General features: G+C 43.3%; 1 protein-coding gene, 1 long non-coding RNA gene and 1 pseudogene across 2 annotated transcripts in view; 2 read left to right on the top strand and 1 right to left on the bottom strand.

Annotated features, from left to right (window-relative positions):
- Cc2d2a (coiled-coil and C2 domain containing 2A) overlaps positions 1-19,598 on the top strand; it is a gene marked incomplete at its 5' end in the record, with an annotated part of 110,554 nt that overhangs the window by 20,991 nt on the left and 69,965 nt on the right. Inside the window, 6 exon segments of the mRNA XM_005402527.2 lie at positions 4,201-4,302; positions 5,412-5,585; positions 8,654-8,816; positions 11,435-11,571; positions 12,291-12,422; positions 18,635-18,844. Of these exon segments, the coding sequence (XP_005402584.1) occupies positions 4,201-4,302; positions 5,412-5,585; positions 8,654-8,816; positions 11,435-11,571; positions 12,291-12,422; positions 18,635-18,844 (918 nt within the window).
- LOC102022288 lies at positions 616-1,306 on the top strand (annotated as a pseudogene).
- On the bottom strand, positions 8,678-11,067 carry LOC106146461. Its single transcript, XR_001230900.1, has 3 exons — positions 11,015-11,067; positions 9,013-9,151; positions 8,678-8,770 (listed from the first exon to the last, which is right to left on the bottom strand). It is a non-coding gene; the product is annotated as an uncharacterized LOC106146461 (long non-coding RNA).

The following is a 19,598-nucleotide window of genomic DNA, read 5'->3' as shown; positions in this document are numbered from 1 at the left end:
CTATTCTCAATGGTTGTTGTAGGAAACACATAATAATAAACATACATTATGAAATAGGATAGGAACATTACAAACTTTACACAGTTATGGATAGATTAGTAGGAAAATCATCTTATCTCTTTTAAGACATCCTGTGTTTGCTGAGGGCAGCCCCCTGGTTCTGAGCCGAGAACAGTGCCTCTGCTGGCAGGCAGGGTGGGTACTGAGAGAGTCATGTCCTACTCTAGCTTTACAAGAAGTATATATAGGTAAATGGATGCAACTTGAGACCATACTTGTAAGTGAAATAAATCAGACCCGTATGTGCAAACACCATATTGTCTCACTAGTTTGAGCAACTGAATGAACACATAAGATCCAAAATGTACAATGGATATTGTGAACTGGGAAGAAATTGTTCAAAAGAAAAGACAAACTGTGATGGGGAAAGGGAAAAGGGAAAAATAAAAATGAGTATACACAAGATAATTAAGATAGTTATACAGCTAGTTTCTCTTAGTTCATTGAAAAGAAAAGTTTGTGCTAATATCTTGTTTGGACAAGATTCATGCCTATATCTTGTACTCTGAATAACCACTATGAAGGCAACAATATTCAATGTATTAATTATTGTAACTCGGCAACAAGATGGCGTCTGCCAGCCAGATCATCCAGGCAATCAAGCCACACACACCATTAATAAGGTGCCCTGACAGAAGAGACAATCCTAAACCCAGTGTATCAGAAGCTTTGAGATCAGCAGGGATCCCTCTCGCTCTTCTGTAGTGTCACAGCATTCTAAGGGGTGTAAATCACCGGAGTTGCTGATGCATCCACATCCAGCAGATACTGCAGAAATAACAAAAACGCTACCTCAGAAGTATAGAAGGAAACTAATATCTCAAGAGGAAATGGAGTTTATCCAACATGGAGGTCCAGAGTAATCACTGTGGCTGCTGTTTGTCATCAGACAGAAGAATTATCTTTATAATGAAGGACTTCCAAAATTACATATGAAAAGCTGTATATTAAATAACCTTAATAAACAGTCTGCAAAAAAAAAGAAATATAGAAAATTTAGATGGATACCTTGATCTTCTAATTTATGTGTCTTTGTCAGCTCCTCCACAAGCTTACCTAATTGTTTATATGCTTTATACTTATTAAAGCACACATTTGGAAGTGCTAGCCTATTAATTTACTCTGGATTTTCAAGTAATACCAGTGACAAACTAGGAAAAGCACACAATGTCTAGTAAACTGTAGATTTCCTGTGATCTCACTTTTTTTTCTGATTCTGTTTAGAAATAGAAAAAACTTACTAGATAGAATTACTGCATTAGGGAAGTAGTTTTCCTGAAACTAGAAGAGGATTGGTAAAATAATATCAACATTATTCTTAATTCTGTAACGTTTTTTTCATTCACTGGGGCTAACTGGTATAAGCATATCTTACCGTATTCAAAAAATGTACTTGTAGCCTTTATTCAGAAAAAAAGGCCAGTATAAAATAGAAAGTAAGAGATCAAAATGAATATAGACAGGAATAAATGTATAACTGGAAATTTCAGTTAAAAAAAATGAATAATTATTGTAACTCTCCTACTAACCAACTTTGAAATTGTTTCATTGTGATTTTTATCTTTTTTCTTTAAAATTTAAAAAAAGAAGTATAAACAAACCTAAGGAATACTAATATGGATAACCTTGGGTAAGTTTGACTGTGCCCTGGAATTGCAGTCTTTTTAAAAGTAGCTTTTCAGTTAGGATTTTCCTTGTCTCTTTTCTATCTTTATTTCTTCCGCCCTACCTTATTCCCACTCCCACCCTTCAATACTTTGATTCTTTTTGGGGTTTTTTGGTTTTTTTTTTGGTTTTTATCCAGTATCAGGAACCAAACTCACGACCTTGCGCTTGCCAGGTAGGCGCTTTGCCACTGAGCTAAATCCCCAGCCCAATTCTTTTTTCTTAAAAGTTGTAGAAGGGCCAAGGGTCCACCTTCTTCTAACTGCTTCAGGCAGAGGAGAGGCATAAATGCTGCCTAACCAGGGATCGAAAATCTCATCCTGATGGATCTAAAGGTCACAAAAGAAGATGGGTTTTGCATCAAAAAAATGATGACCATCATTTTTTTTTTGTCTACAAAAGACACGAGAACATTAGCAAGTCATTGATGCTTAAGCTTCATTTTATAATCATGTTAAATAAGCAGGGGATAAACATTAAAAGTAGGACATTGAGCTACCAGTAGTAGCTCAAAAAGTTGTAAAAATCAGACAAAACTAAGCAGCCTTTTATTTTCAACATTAACCTCAATTTGTCCAGAGATGTTAACCTTAATACAGCAAGTAGAGTTTAGGAGCATGTAGACTTTTACTTGTTTTGTCTAAGACATTAATATTTTCTTATTTTTTATTATAACAATGTTAAAAGAATATACTAAGCAAATATATCTATGTTGACCATTGGGCCATTAAAATTTTTTACTATAGGGACTCAGAACTTGAATCTCGCCCCTGTTTTGTAGACTTACTGGCCCCTATTTTGAAGACCTTTTGTAGTAGAGATCCAGATAATATAAAGTTAGCTTCTACCAAGAAGATAACAAAGCTTAGTAGCTGGATATTCCTTATTCCTTTTTTTTTTTTTTTTTTTTCTGTCTTTTTGAGACAGGGTCTCGCTATGCAGTTAAGGCTGGACTTGAGCTCACATTGTATGCCAGGCTGGTCTCGAACTTGCACCAATCCTCCTGCCTCAGCCTCCCAAGTGTTGGGATTACAGGCGTGCGCCACCACACCTGGCAATGCCAGTCTTTTTGTATAAGTACACCTGTATAAGGAGCCAAATCTTTACTGAAGGGTACTTGGAATTAACCTGCGCTTATCTTTAAAAACCTTTGTGGCTGGTGTGACAGAGACAAGAGAGAGGAAGATTTTTGTGTAGGAGACTTTCACTATCACTTGTGAATCACTGCTACCTAGTGGCTCAATGAAATCCTTTTCTTTTCGCGCAACTTTAACAAGGAACGTATCCAATGACAGTTACCTTGGCCACCTTTTGAAGATTTCTCAAAAATGCAACATTGCACACAATCCTACAGCAAGCAAGAGAGAAGAACCAATGGTTCGGCTGCAGTCAGGTGAAATATAGTCACCTACACTCATATCGCAAGGTAGTACTCATTTCCCAAGTGAAAATCCATTAGCAGTGTTTACTCCTCTTGCAGAACACTCAGAGAACAAGTTATTTGCAGTCCAAGGCTGTCGTGTATTTTGAATATACTACTGGAACAGCTTAGAATTGCTCAAAAGGAAGGTATGGCATTTGGATTGTAGAGGGGGTGGAAAAGAAGCAGTACAGAAGTTAGGTTTTAAAAGGTTTTGATTGGAAAGAGAAATGGATGGGAAGATGGAACCAGTACTTTGTGGATTAGTATTAAAAGGAAAAAGGAGAATACCCATAAAAGAATTCTCACATCAAGCCGGTAAAGACTGGGCATCCCTAACCCATAAATCTGAAATCTGAAAGGCACCAAAATCCAGAATGTCTTGACTATAGATATGACATGGCAAGTGGAAACTTCATGCTTGAACTTGTATCATGAGTCACTGTCAAAACACAGGTACATTATCTTCAGGCTGTGTGTGTAAGACGTATAGGATTTTGAATCTTGTGTTTAGACATGGGTCCTATCGCCAAGATACATGCAAATATTCCAAATATGCAAATATTCCAAAGTCAGAAAAAAATCCAAAATCAGACACAGTCCTGGCCCCAAGCATTTCAGACAAGGGATGCTCAAGCTGTATGGGCAAAAGGCTCAGCAAACCAATGTGGACAGCAGACCAGAGATGCAATAAGAACAGAATGTGTGCCCTGCTGAGGGATTTGTTGGACTTATTTACACCCAAATATCTATGCTCTGTAGACTGTTTGGAAATGATCTTCTGTGAAATGGATAATCTATTGATCTATGGAATGAAATAACTCTTTATTAAGTGTGAAAATTTTCACTTGCTTAATCTTGAGAGAGACGGTGTTAAGAAAATATTCAGCAACGTTAACCTTCAGATGTACTTGACGTTTGTAAGCATTTCATGCCTCGCAATGAGAAGATGCATCCACAGTCAGAAGACAAGTCTTCAGAGGGCTAACCCTAGATTTGCAACACCCTTATTTCTTACCTTACGTGGTTTACCTGTCATTTTTCCACTCATACAGCCAAGTAAAGAGATACAAGCAGCTCCACACGAAGATGATTCCCAAAGTTATTCAAGAGCAAAGTTCCGTGATGCTGCACGAAAAATCAAGTCTAAACCCCAGGTGAGAATCCTGTCTTTTTTTTCTCTTGAGACTGAGTCACATTGTATAGTTCAGGCTGGCCTTGAACTCAGTATGTAGCTCTCCCAAGTAGTAGAATTATAAGCACGCACCACCACCATACCCTGTCTTTTAAAACCATAGTTTTTTGTTTGTGCTTTTCATAAACGTCTATTAACAGATGACCACCTATGTACCTGATTATATTGTCATGGAACATAAAAGAAAAAAGAGGGGCTGGGGATTTAGCTCAGGGGCAAAGCACCTGCCTGGCAAGCTCAAGGTCATGAGTTCAATTTCGGGTACCGGGAAAAAAACAAGAAAAGAAAAAAGAATGAGAAAAGAGTCCTAATTTCAGCCATCCTGTATTAGAATCCAGCTGGAGAGGCCGGAGTAGCATCTTGTTTGAGGAATGTGGGGGCATGGGGGAGGCGCTGGAGATATAGGGATGAAACAGTTCTGCTCTGAAAGTGTACCAGCTTTCATCATGGGGAGAAAGGAGGGCGTGCGCTGACCCAAGAAGAGTTTAAAGAAGATTTCAATCCAAAGAGCTAAAGGCAAGAAAAGATCATTTTTTAAAAAGAAGGTTAACGAATCTTACATTTTTCATAATTAAATAAAACTGTCTGAATATGGGCCTATAGAACAATGAATTTGCTTTTTGATATGTTAATAACATTTTTTGAAGTTTTTACTCATGTAAATATTATATTTACATGCTTACTAGAATGTAAATAATTGTCAGTTTTTACAAAAGAAAGTAACTACATTTGCTTATTTAAACTGGCTTCCAAATGCCTATGAGATTTGTTAAAATTCATTACCAGTACATAACTGAGTTAACCTTCAACAAAGATAACAATTGTGTGAACTTTTCTGTTGTTTGTTGTTGTTGCTGTTGAGTGTGTATGTGTGATGCTGGGGCTTAAACTCAGGGCCTTTGCACTAAGCTACATCCCCAGCCCTTCACCAAATTGGCCAAGCTGGGCTCAAATTTGCCATCCGCCTGCCTCAGCCTCCCACAGTGCTGGGATTACAGGCGTGCACGAGCATGCTGGGCTTGTGCAGAGCTCATGTGATTTAAATAACCTAAAGCTGCTCGTTCTCCTTAGGCCCCACCTGGCTTCCCTTCTGCAGAAGAGGCCTATAACTTCTTCACCTTCAACTTCGATCCTGAGCCAGAAAAACCCACGGAAAAAGCAAAAGCAAAAGACAGAGATGGAACCAATCAGGAGGAGGATGAAGGGGAGGAAGAAGAATCACCCGCAGGAGGCGTGAACAAAACGGTACTTAGTGTCATAGTGATGAGCAGGGGCACCACGGGAAATGGGTGAGGGTCATCACCTCTCCTGGAGGGTGAGAAAACCTGCCCCCGGGGCGCCCCACACCTCGCCCTTGGCCTAGATGAGAGCGGTGGGATTGCTGCTTAGTGAAGAATCAGCCTCTGTTGGCTTTCTGTAGCTCTTGATTACACCCCGCAATTTGCAGTGGGGTCTTTGATTAAATCTGCCTGCCTTTCTCTTGTAGGGAAAAAAAAATGAAATAACACAGTTTACAGATTTTTTTTCCTGCCGTTCTCCCCAAATGATTAGCATTCATTTCACCTACACAGTGTTGTTCTCTCCAAGGCAAAGAAAACCTCCCCCATTCTCACGATCTTACAAGAGAGAGAATTTCTGTGCCCAATATCACACCCAAGCTACAGCTCGGATTCCGCAATTGTGAGTGATGCATAAGATTAAAAAGAAAATGCATCCTCAAGAAACGGGCAAAGATCTTTCTCCTTTTTTAAAAAAAAAAAAAAATTCAGTTTTTAATGGATACCTAAAAACAGAAAAATTGCACACACTAATGAAATACCGCTGGGCAAAGTTTTTTGTTTGTTTTGATTCTGTGATGCTGGGGATGGAACCCAGGGCCTTGTGCATGCTAGCCAAGTGCACTCCCACTGAGCCATGCCCTGCCACCCTGGAGAATGTTCTGGAACACACATTTCTCCACAAAGGATTCCCAGTGACCAACAAGCACATCAAAGATGCTCACCATCCTTAGTCATTAGGGAAATGCAAATTAAAACCGTAATGAGATGCTACTTCACACCATTAGAGTGGCTATTATAAAACAGGAAATAAGGGTTGGAGAGGATGTGGAGAAAATGGATTTTTCTACATGGCTGGTAGGCCTGTGAACTTGTGCAGCTGCTGTTATAAGCAATAAGACAGTTCTTCAAAATTTAAACAGAAAAGAATAAATAAATAAATAAGCCAAATTGCCGTATCACCCCACAATTCTAGTCTGAAGATAACGCTTCCCCTCAAAATTGACAACACAGACTTGAATAGGTATTTGTGGACCAGGGCTCATGGCAGCAATATTCACAATAGCTCAAAGGTAGAAGCAACCCCTTGTGTTTCTTAGCAGATAAATAAAACGTGGGCTGTGAGTCATTATTATTCAGCCTCCGAGAGGACGCCTTGAAGACATTATGCTAAGTGACATTTACAGAAGGACAAATATTGTGTGATTTCATTTATATAAGGTACCTAGAGCAACCAAAATCATACAGAGAGGAAGTCAGTGATGGTTGCCAGGATCTAGGGGAGGAAGGAATTGGAAATTGGTGTCAATGGGCATAGAGTTTCAGTCTGGGAAGATGAAAAATTCTGAAGATGCATCTTAATGTTAGTGAACTATGGGCACTTAGGAATGGTTAAGTAATAAATGTTACATTGCGTATATTTTACAATATTAAAAATAAAGAGAGAAAACACAGCAGAATATTTCAATGGTTGCATTGTTGGCATATTTCTGGGCTTAACCACTAATCTCTTCTCTTAAAAAATGCCTCCCAGGAATGTATTTTCTTACTGAGGTCTAGGGAAGTGTGGGAATATTTCAGCTTATTCTATAGTCATTGCTTTACAAATCAGCTTGTTCTGGCTCAGGATCTCTCATGATGCTGTAGACAAGACAGCCAAGACCACAGGCATCTAGAAGCCTGGCTGGGAATGGAGAGTTTCCTTCCAAGTTGATGCATCTGCCAAGGGGACGACCCGGGGCACGGCTTGAGTGTTCTCAGGAGAGGGCAGCTAGCTTCCCCCAAGGCAAGTGATCTGAGAGAGAAATCAAGGGAGAGGCCGCAGCACCTTTTAGGACCTAGTCTCAGAAGTCAGTGCCATCACTTCCGCCATATTCTTCTCCTTGTAAGTTGCAAAAGTCAGTGCACTCTGAAAGGGAGGAGAATCAGGCTCCGCCTTGTGAATGCCAAGGTTTCCATTTCCAGGCATCTTCTGAAATCATAGCTACTTCTTCCTTGCTTTGTCTTTTACTTCCTGGGAAGCTGTGTGCAGCCCTACTCTGGTCTGCCTGGACATTTTCTAAGTATTGTCGTGCTCAGAGGGGTTTGGACATTCTGGATGGTGTTAGAGAACCTGGAGGCCCCTTCCCTGGCTTATTTTTTCTGTCTTCTCTTCTCAGTTTGCTTTTGTCCTCCACAAAGCAGAGTGAGGCAGGAGTAAGACAGATGATGCATGCCACTGGTGACTTTTTTCATTTTCTGATGTTTGGGATATTCTTGGCTTTGAGGTTATGCTGGAAGCATGGTTTCCATGGAGACTGACTTCTCCCTTCTTATTGTTTTGCACATTTAGGGAGGAAATATTAGGAGGCAGGTAGCTAGGCTGCCCCCATGGTCTTCAGATACTGCTCAAACCTGGAAACCAGGCTCAAATGTTTAAAGAAAGATAAAAGGAAAAGGGGGAAGAAAGAAAAGGAAAAGGAGGAGGCGGCGATGGAGAAAAATTTGGAAGATACTGAAAGAAATTCCTATACTTCATATATTTCACACCCTGTGCTTAGATCTTTGTGTGCATAATTTGGTTTTATCCTTACCAAGACCTAAGAGGTCTACTAGTATCCCCATGGTCCAGGGAAGAAAACTGAGAATCAGAGGTTAAGTAAGTTCCCTCAAGTCCCCTGAAGCAAAGCTGTTCTGCTGATCACACCCAGCAGCGGTTCCTGCTGCCTTTGCTCTGGGGTCAATGCCACATGAGAGGTTCATTGCTACATAACCAGAGCCAAAGTTCTTTACATTGGTTAGGATTCTAATTCCTTTCCTTACCACTTCGCTGATTCAGCCCTCTCTGCTTTTGACATCTTCCAAGTTTACTGAATAGTGGAAAACCAATGACAGAACCCACTTGTTGTATATGAAATGCTATATAGTTCCACGCTTTCATTTTTTTCTTAAAAAAAAAAAAGAATTCAGTTTTGTTGTAAAACTTGTTAAGTTTGATGAGTTTGGAAGGCATAATTATTTTCCTAATAAACTAAGACTCTTTTTAACATCATGCAGGATGAAGAAGAGCTGCTCAGTGGTAAGGAAGCCAAGGACTTCCTGTTGGGTTTGGATGCTGCAGCTGATGATTTTGTGGCAGTCCAACCCGCAGAATACGAAAGCATCCACACCTGGCTGGAAAAGGAAAAGGAAATGCTCTTTATCCCCAGTAGGCAAGCAGGTACTTGTTCTTTTCATTTCTCTGCTCAGCTTAAACACTTTCATTTTCCTTCAGATGAAATGTGCCTGCTCTATGAGGTGTGATCAAAAAGCACAGTGAATATTTACTTTCTTAAAAATATATTTACTGCAGTAAAAGACACATTGTCACTAATCCCCCCCCCCGAAATACTCCACGGCATTTCAAACACACTTACCCATCGTTTATGTGGTGAGCTGAGGACATGATGTGAATGGACAGCCTTTTCCTGTGTGTAGGTGGCCAAACACCATCGCTCCGTGCTGTGCTGTCACTCCTGTTGGGAGAGGCGACTTCCAGAGGAGCCTGTGCTCACCCTAGGGCACAGAAAGATCATGTTGAGACATCTGCTTGTACTTACCTGTAGCCTTATGCTTTCTTGGTTTAATTTTGTGTAATAGATACACACACACTGAGGGAGCAATTAAACGTTTCCATGAGAAACTGTGGAGCCCTCGGGGTGGTGATGAGCTGAGGCCTGGCTTTGTGGTTGGAGGGGAAAGCTGTAGCTGGCCCCAGGTCTGTGAGGGCCAGAGAGGAGTTCCAGACACAGGTGTGACCCTGCTTGGTGGCGAGCATGGGGAATGGTGCAGCCACATGGCCACACAGCCCCGTCAGCGTGCTCTGCTGCTGTGCGGCTGGGAGCGGGGTAGCCCAACACACAGCTGGACCTGCACAGGGCCTCCTCTCCCGGCCGCCCCGCTGTCTCTCTGAGCCGCTCTGCCGCAGTGGCCGGTGCATTGTGAGACTCACAGATGTCCCCAGCCCAGAGCCCACACCCCCTCCGCGCCCCCCAGGGCAGTCTGGAGCTCTCTCCTGCTTGCACACCACACCGAAGTGTTCTGAGAGGTTCTGCCCCTGGCAGCACACACAGTCCTTCGCGCTGTCCTGCCCTGCATAAAGACAGGGATGCATTCTGAGAAACGTCCCCTGGGTGCTTCTGTCATCACAGGGACACGGCTGAGTGTGCTTGTGCAAACCCAGACAGTACAGCCGTGCACCCCAGGCCACCTGGTGTGCCTGAGACCCCCCCCCCAGAGCAGCCTGAGCTCGGGACTGATGCTGGAGGCAGATCTAGCACAGGGTGGGCACAGCATTGCTACGCAACAGGAAACTTTCAGCTGCATTTTCATCATCTGGGAAGATTTCACACAAGCGGTCCCAGGCTGGTCCAGACACAGGACTGTGTGCTCTTCCCCGATGAACTTGGTTTAGTGCCTATCACTGGCTCCTCCCTCTGTACACACCTGGCTCCTGAGAAAAGCCTGTCTGCGACCTGCAGCTCTCCACACCCAAGTTGTTACCACCTGAAGGTTTTCTTCATGGCGCACGTCACCCTCTGACATGATCCTGTACGGACCTTCATTTCTTGTTGGGTGGGCATGGTGGTGCATCTGTCATCCTAGCACTCAACAGGCTGAGGCAGGAGGATCTCCCCCAGTTTGAGGCCAGCGTGGGTTACATAGTGAGTTCAAGACCAACCTGGACTACATAGTGAGCATAGTGAGACCCTGTCTCAAAAATCAAAAACAAGTGCTTGCTTCAGCGGCACATATACTAAAAAAAAAAATTCTTGTAGCTGCGGGTCACTCCCTCTGGGATCTAAGTAGGACTGGACAGCGGTGGCCTGGGCCTGATCCCAGAGCTCATGAGCACTCAGGCCTGGGAGTGTCTGTGAAATTTGTCCCATGAATAAAAAAGAGATTGAAAAAATAAATGAGGTAATGGTCACATCTAATCAGTGAAAAAAAATTTTTTTTGCAGTGCTGGGGTTGGAATGCACGGTCTCCGGCATGCTAGGCTAGCACTCTACCACCGAGCTACATCCCCCAGCTCTCCAAGTTTTTAATTTACAGAACAATTGCTCATCCATTACCTCATGCAGTTTTCCCAGGAACCCAATGAATAGAAACTATTATCTCTGTTGTACAGAGGAAAGAGGTCTAAGGAGTGTGTGACCCAAATTGGCTCAGCTAAAGAGGAACCAAGTCTGCACCGCAGGCCTTTGATTTGAATATCACATGCCTATTCTCTTCCCCACCCCCAGGTTTGGTTGGTTTTTTGAGACAGGGTCTCACTATGTAGTCCAGGCTGGCCTTGAACTCACTATGTAGCCCAGGCTGGCCTCCAACTCACACTAATCTTCCTGCCTCAGCCTCCCGAGTGCTGGGGCTGCAGACCTGCGGGACGACGACGCTCAGCTCTGCGCGGCCTCTCTGCTCTGTGCGCCGCCCTGTTTATTGTTTGTTTTTTTTTTGGTTTTTGGTTTTGGTTTTTCTCCGGTACGGGGAACCGAACTCACGACCTTACGCTTGCCAGGCAGGCGCTTTGCCGCTGAGCTAAATCCCCAGCCCCCCGCCGCCCTGTTTAGTTAGGGCCTGTATTATTTCGGTGTTCTCTCTCCCATGCCTGATTCTGCAAATGCAAATGCACGACAATGCAAAGGGACGCGTTCATCTCTATGCTCCTGCTTCGAGAATTCCTTTAGGGAGCTTGCGGTTTCCATGGACACAAAGGGGGTTGATGGAATTCCGCAAACGGCAGTGGGAAACGTGGAGTTCGGCGCGCGTGTTCACGGTATTTGTCTGTGAACCGTGCAGTGCCGACCTACAAGAAGCTTCCCGAGAACGTGCAGCCCAGATTCCTGGAGGACGAGGGCCTGTACACCGGGGCGAGGCCGGAGGTGGCGCGTGCCAGCCAGAACATCGCTGAGAACCGGCTGCTGCGGCAGGAGCACGTGAGTGCTGCCCGCTCGCCGCGCCCCTGCATCCATCTGCTCTTAGGCTTGTCCGCGAGAAGTGGCTTCGTGTTTGTTTTTACTTTGTTTCTCAGTACATTTCGTGATCCTCAAGCCACGCTGCTCAAACCCCATCTTCTGCTCATTGCTTCTTGGCTTCGGCTAAATCAGATGTTGGAACTCTTTCCCATTCATAGAATGTTTGGTCCTTGTTATTGTCCGGAGACAGGGTCTCACTATGTAGTTCAAGCTGGCCTTGCGCTAGGCAGCCCAGGCTGTCCTTGGACTTGTGGGGATCCTCATGCCTCAGCCTCCTGACTGCTGGGATTACTGGCTTGTGCCACCACCAGGCCAGTCTAATTTTTAAAGTCTGCATAAATAACACTCTTCTCTGGTTCAAGCTTTTCTCCTCTGATTATTTCCCCTTCTATCTTTAATGAATAGAGTATAAAAAATTCCATAAGTATTCATTTAAGCTTTTTCTTAAACTTTTTTGCGGGGTGGTCAGGAGTGATGTCCTTATTTAACTGTGGGGGCGGGTGTTGGTGAACACTCCCTTTCCAGGGGAAACCGAGACATTTAAAGTTCTGTGGGGCAGGAGGAGGTACATGACATATGTCCTTCGACACAGAATTTTCCTACCAATGTTTTGTTTGCTTTGTAAACCATTTTACGTCAAATAGAAGATATGCTTCTCCCCCCCCCTGTTCGATCTGCAGGGGAGGAAGTGGTTCGGTGACGATGGCAGAATCCTGGCTCTGCCCAGCCCCATCAAACCCTTTCCCTCCCGGCCACCGCCACTGGCCCAGGAGCCCCGTGCCATGGCAGGACTGGAGACGCTGTATAAAAAGGTACGCGCACGCGCACACCCTCGCTTCACCCTGTTGTTAATCCATAGGCCCGAAAACACCTTGCTTAGCAGATAGCTCGGGGTGCTGCCTTTGTAGAATTCTACTTTGATTCTTCTCTTTTGATAAATCACTGTCTTACACGTGACAGCAGGCCTATTGCGGAAGAGAGTCTGACTCTGTTCACCTAGTCTCTGTTTCGCAAGCAATCGTGATACAGGGAAAAAAACCTCCCAACCTGAAAGATATCTGGGACGAGTTTGTGTTCTCTAAAAATCAAAGGATGAATTTTAGGAATAACGGAGGTTAAGAGCGGAATATATTTATTGAGGGAAAGAAAGCTTCTGTCTGAGAGAGGGACAGAAGGGGGCCCGGGTGGGTTGGGAAGGACCCTGTCTCTTCTAGGTACTTTTATAGAGCAAAGCCAGGAGGTGAGGCGGGTCCAAGGTGGGAAACAGGGGAACTCGCTAGGTGGGCATGAGGTGGAACAAAACTGTGGTCAGCCAATAAGATTACAAGTATAGTTGTTTAGGTAAAGCTGATTAAATTGGAATCAAATGGGGAAGCGAGTCACATCGCAAGGGGGCATGAACACAGAACAGGGGCTTTTCCTGTAGAGGGTTGGGTCGGTGACTCTTCCTGGTTTTCTCTCTCTTTTTTTTTTTTCTTCCTGGCTTTCTCAAGGTGATCCACACCAATTTAGAATATCAGTCCCTGAGGTCCATCCCTATGGAAGTATGTGGGCACATCTGTTTAATCTTTTGTCCACAGCTGGAGGTATCTGTCTCCCCCACAGTTGCAAGGTCTTTTGCACTGGCTCCTGTGAGGGCCTGTCCCTGTCTGACTGCCTATAATAATTCTAATATTTCTATCTAACTCAGCTGCCTATAACAATAGATTTCTAAGCCAGCCATTGCCTGAGGTCTGTCCTAACTGTTCAATTTGAGACCACCTCCCCCCACCCCCAACTCATAGGGTGAAACTGGTCCTCCTCCTCTCCGTGCTCAGTATCTTATCTGCAGTACAGACATAGTGGCAGTGTCTGCCCTGCAGAGTGAATGAGATAATACATGTGTATTTGTTTTCTGTTGCTCTAGCAAAACACTGAAAGCTTGGTACTTCACATAGAAAAAAGGCTTTTTTTGTTTTGTTTTGTTTCCGGTACTGGGAATTGAACTCACGACTTTGCGCTTGCCAGGCAGGCGCTGTGCCGCTGAGCTAAATCCCCAGCCCCTACAGAGGCTTATTTAGCTCAGTGTTCTGGAGGGGTCTTAGCTACTTTCTTGGTCCTGGGACAAAATACCCAATGCCCACAAATTAAAGAAGGAAAGGTTTATTTTAGCTTACAGTTTGTTGAGCTCACAGTTTGTAGCTGGTCATCCCACAAAAGTGAGATTATGAGCAGACCAGACCTAGGCTGTTGTCAGAGTCCAGCAGAGTCCTGATGTCCTGCTACTAGGATGTGGCTTCAGGCAGGTCCCTCTGCCTCTCGCATCCTGTTTCCTTTATTGAAAAGTAGGAAAAGTCATGACCTTCTCTACCTCACTGGATCACTGAGAGTGTGGGAATGATATATGAGTGTGCCCCCTCATTGAAGTGTCAATTTCTGTAAAATATTACTGCAGACAATTATTATGAACAGCTACTTCATGCAAAAAAGGTGATGCTGGAAGTAGTGAAGAAACAGACATAACTATGAGGCTTTAGCCTGTGAAGGATTTATCATCCACTTGGTTTCATTCAAATGGTACATGGTATAGTTAGTGATCAAGACAGTGTGAACGTATGCATGTATAAAATAATCCATCAGTCTCTCCCTTTGTCCACCCACCCATCCATCCGTCTCAACATGACCACTGATATACTGAAGCACTGAACTGTGGGCTGAAATGAGCAAACAGGAGAGCAATTAACATGGAAGGTAGAGTAGGAGGGGGCTGATTAATCTCATCTGTCTCCTCTCCTTTAGAAGTTCTAGGCTCACTTCTAGGAGAAGTTGGAAATACACTGGAGTCAGAAAATTCAGACTTTCAGTTGCACTAAGGAGAAGTGCAGACTGCCCCTTGGGCCCAAGGGCAGTGGTTTCCCACTGCGTTGCCCATGAATTACATTCCCCATCCAGACAGAGGCTGAGCCAGTAGACCTGCCCTGCTGTGTTTACCACCTGCAGTGCCAAAGACCACATGGGGCTCTGGCAAATAGACAGTCAGGGGCTACCACTTGCTGGGCACAGAGCTTGGGCCAGGACCAGGGGCTCCGGGTGACTCCGATCAGACCCATTCTTCCTGTTCCCTTGGGAAGCCACCAGTGGGATGAGATGATGGGGAGAAAAGGGCACTTTGTCCTTCCAGTATGTTTCTCTTTAACCCACAGACAGCACTGTATGCTTTCATCACATACAGTGTGATGTCTTAAAGTCTATAGACTTTGTAGAATGGTTAAATCCAGCAAATTAATAACAACATTACCTCACAGTCACCATTTTTATGATGATAGCATGTGATATCCACTCATTACACTTTCCAAGAATATAACGTATCATCATTAACCTTAGTCACCATGCCATGCAGTAATCTCCTCACGTATGTTCCTCCTATCTGACTGTGCTTGTATATTCTCTGACAAATGGGTCTCTGTCCCCATCTCCCCACTAACACCCAGCACCAGTCTCAACAGCAAAAACCTCATTGGCCATCCATGGATGCACAGGTAAAGAAAATGTGGCATCAATGCAGAGTGGATTTATCAGCCAGCTTTCCACTACTATAACACAATACCTGAGATAGTGAATATAAAGAGAGGAGAGCTTATTTTGGGAGGTTTCCATTCAAGGTCAGAAGGCCCTGTTGCTTTTGGGCTGCAGTGCAGTGGCACATGGTGACAGGAGTGGAAACTGAGGAAGCTGCTTGACTCATGGCAACCAGAAAGCAAAGAAAAAGGAAGGTCTAATGTCCCAGTGTCTCCTTGCAGGGCACCCCCATGACCTGCTTTCTTCCACCAGGCCCCACCAACCAAAGCCTCCACCACCTCTAACAGTGCCACAGGCTGTGGAGACCTTCAGCACATGTACCTTGGGGAATATTCAAAGCCCCAAATATAGCAATGGAATACTACTTGGCCGTAAAATGGAACATGGTCCTGCCATTTGAGACAGTGTGGAAGAACCTGGAAAACCTTATGTGAAGTGAAGTAAGGCAGTCACAGAGAGACAAACACAACGTGACCTCACACCTATGTAGGACCTAAAAGAGCTGCTTCCTCCCAGGGCTCTTGAGAGAGTAGAGCTTCCTAGCTTAGGGGCAAAAATAGGGAAGCAGAGACAGAGAACAGCTACAGCAAAAGAGGTTGTCACATGGCCTCGAAGTAGACAAGGGCACAGTCCTAGGATTGAAAGCTCGTGTGTTAGAAAACAGAGGACTTTCCATTCCACGGAGGAGCTGTGAGGCCTATGTCTTTGTTTCTCATAGCGCGCTACCTATTAAGTTTATCATTGACTTGTACACTGCAGTCTTTTCATTTATTTATTACTTTAACCTTTTCCTATATTTCTTTGGGTCTATCTGGTGCCCAAATCTGTTTTTCCAATGTTCCATGCAATGAGTTTTCTTTTTAAAAATTTTTTGAGAGGTACACATAGCAAATAAATAGAGTCGTTCTAGAAACCTTGCTTACTCACCCCAAGAAGAATACAAGACAGAACCTGCCTAGCACACCCTGAGGGAACCCTCTTAAAAAGAGGGAAGCAAAGGCAAGAATTAGCAGGCACAAAGCAACTGCAGAGGAATTTTCCATTCTGTGTGTGAAGTGATGATTAGCTGTATGCCTTTGTAAAATGGAAATTTTTAATTAATCCAGGTTATCTGGGTGACTGTAAGACACACAGTAGCCGCATGGTGATTAAAGACTTCTAACACTGAGGCAGGTTATAATTGCGTTCTGATTACCCTTCTACCTGAATAAAAGAGAAGAAAAATGGGTCTCCATGATTGCAGCATCAAGAGTGAGTATGTTTAGAACTCACCTCTGAATGGCCACACTGGGCTTCTGTAAGATCCAAGTGACTGGAGGAGGGAGATGCACAGGGGTAGTCTTTCCTCTACCTTATCACCCGGAAGTGCTCGGGAGAAACTGTTGCTTCTACCTTCTTCTTGGGTCTCAAGACATAAAAGTGGAGGAGAAACGCAACAAAAAGATGAGGAACTCAGGGTCTTGCTCTCTGAAAGGAAGAAATTTGGAGTCTTTTGAGCACTGTGGTGAAGGACTTTCAGGCATCCTGGAAGTTTTTCATATTTTATTACCTGAGCTGAAGGTACAGATCACCTCCACTGAATGGAACATGGACCAATGCATATGTGGGAATCCAATTTGGGGAACAGAGTACATTTTGGAAGGTACTGAGGTGGAGTTCATCCAGTCCTACTCAAGTCTACAGTATTTGTGAACATATCAGTTTTATAGGGTCAATTTTTAAAATTTAAAGAAAACTAGGAATTTTCATCAAGGATAGTGTTATTTTTATGAAAAAAGATGATATTCCATTAATATAAATGTAGGACTCAATGTATTACAGTCCTATCAGAAATGAGAAATCCTAGATACATACTAATAGTTGGCTAATCTAGGGAAAAGATCTAGGAAATTTAGTGTCTAAAATGAAATAAACTCCTATATTCTTTCTTGTGAGTAGTTGGTGCAGGGCAGGCAGCAACACAGTGTGGTTATGAGTTTACTCAAGTGAAGATGCTTTACAATAAGTGCAAATATTGGTAGCTGTTTTCATGTCTGATAGTAACTAGAAATCAGATTGCACTACATCCACTGCATATTTGTGTGTAAACACACACAATGTAGATCTTCCCCTTTCTGTTCTCAGTCTAGTAGAGAATAACATTAGAATCTTATGAGGTTGTAATGCAGGAATGCTCCCTTTTGGATTTCCATGCATCCTTCTGTACACCCCAGGCATTATCCCTTCAGATCTAAGGATCTTCTCCTCTCTAAATTGATTGCTATTTGAGGATGGGCCCCGCCACACTGAGGCACCCATTTATCTTTGTTAAATAAATGAGATGATGTGTTGAAGTGCTTGATGTTATGCCTGGTGATCTACAGAATGTGAATTGGATTTTTTATCAATGTCCCTTTTCTAGGGATGAAGACATAGAGGCTCAGAGACACTGGCTGAGCTAGCCCAGGTCCTAGAGCAAGTTCAAGATGGAGCCATGGCTAGAACCCACGGCTGCTGGTCTCGGTCTAGCATCTTACCTGTTCCAAAGCAGGATAATTAAATGAAGAGATTATTGAACATGTTACCCATAACTGAGGAAAGATGAAAACATAAGTAAATTCCAACTGGAGGCTTTAGGACTTCCATGTAACTTCATAATTTTTGAATAACACATTTTGCCGCATCATCTTATGTTATCATTTTCCAGATAACATTAGTAGTTTCCAAAGCTTATCTTTGCAGAAGAGAATTGAGTGATATATCTCAAGCCACCACATAGCTCCCCTTCATCTTTGAGCTTCACAAAGTAAGAAGTGATGACTGATGAAGAATATCTTAAAGATTTTAGGAAAGGAAAATGGAGAGACTTATCAGATTCATTATATGCCAAACAATCCAAGAAATTCCCGTTGGAAATTTCCATTCCCATTTTCTTCACACTGGACTGAGCTGCTTCCCCACCCATCTTCCCTGTTCTAATACCTTCCCTTCCCCCTGGGAAAACAGGGTGCCAGGATTAGGGGCCATTACAGAAAAGTCTCTTGCTGCTGTCTACAGAACAAAAACATCCCCACATGTGTTAAAAATTCAGATACATATCTATGACCCAACTAATGACCATTTGGGACTAGAATCTATGCTTCTCACATTTAAAAAATTTCAGGGTCACCAACTACATAACCCAAGAGTTCCAGAAACAGGATAGTGTGTATGAAAAAGCTCAGAACTTTGACTTGAGAGGGTAATGAAGATGAAAAGACAGGAAAGCAAACTCGGAATGGTTTCCTTTTTCAGTCCCACTCTTTCAGTCGCTTTCCAAGCATTCAAAAAAGAACAGGCCCCTAACCAGGTAATGGGGCGCCCACCCTACTTGACAGGCCCGGAGGTATTTCGTAACCAGCTGCTCCCCCTCTAAGGATTAGAACACCATTATCTATCTAGTAAGTGCTTCCTCTGTGTTCCAGCCGCTGTCTGCTTCCTTTGGCAGGCCGTGAAGTACGTGCACAGGACTCAGCATATGATTGGATCTGGAGACCCTCCTGGAAATTTCCAACTGGACATAGATATTTCAGGTTTAATCTTCACTCATCACCCCTGTTTTAGCCGAGAGCACGTTTTGGCAGCCAAGCTGGCCCAGTTATACGACCAGTACCTTGCCAGACACCAGAGAAACAAGGCAAAATTTCTTACGGATAAGGTAGGTGTGATCCCCACGCTTGCACAGGGCTACTTCTCTTGAGGAGCCCAAGCATGAAAGTACTTCTTAGCAGTGAAATGTTCCTGTTTCAAGTGTTCCCACTGTCTGGGATATGTGATATATCATCCTGCCTAGAGGCAAGAGGAAGCCCTTGGGGTGTGCAATTGTATGAGTGTAAATTCAGCTGCACACACTTGACTTCAAGAGGAAATTTTGTGAGATGCCCAAGGTATCCCACTCACAAGAAGTGGTTATGGGTGTGAGGAGAAGTGGTCATTACTGTCTGAGGTGGTCTCAGGTCCTGAGATCAGTGGTGGCTGGAGAAGCTCTCTGTGCTAAGAGACATTCTTGTTTGTGTATTTATTTATTTGTCCCATAGTGTGGCAGCTAAACACAAACAACAATATGCAGTATAAGAACCATTGTTGAACTCCCACCATCTTGTATGGTGAAGCTCTGAATCATTTCCAATGTTTTTTTTTTTATTATTATTATTACTTGTTACTGTCTTTGATTGTTTAATCAATGCTACATTCTTATGTCTGGTGGACTGAGCAACTTTGTTGAATTTAACAGTATGTAATATAGCAACCATTGTTAATTCCCATCACTTTGTTTTGAGGTCATGTATAGTTTTTTGTTGTTTTTGTGTTGTTTTGATTTTGTCTTCATTGTTGTTGCATTAGTTTTTTTAATTAAAAAAAAAAAAAGACAACTGCCTCTGTGGGTGCTCAAGACAATAGCTGCAATTTGT

The sequence above is a fragment of the Chinchilla lanigera genome, unplaced genomic scaffold (genome assembly GCF_000276665.1).
Source record: "Chinchilla lanigera isolate Chin_1 unplaced genomic scaffold, ChiLan1.0 scaffold00079, whole genome shotgun sequence".
NCBI classification, from domain to species: Eukaryota; Metazoa; Chordata; class Mammalia; order Rodentia; family Chinchillidae; genus Chinchilla; species Chinchilla lanigera.
The sequence above is the reverse complement of the archived record's forward strand: the minus strand, read 5'-3'. Positions and strand labels throughout refer to the sequence as shown.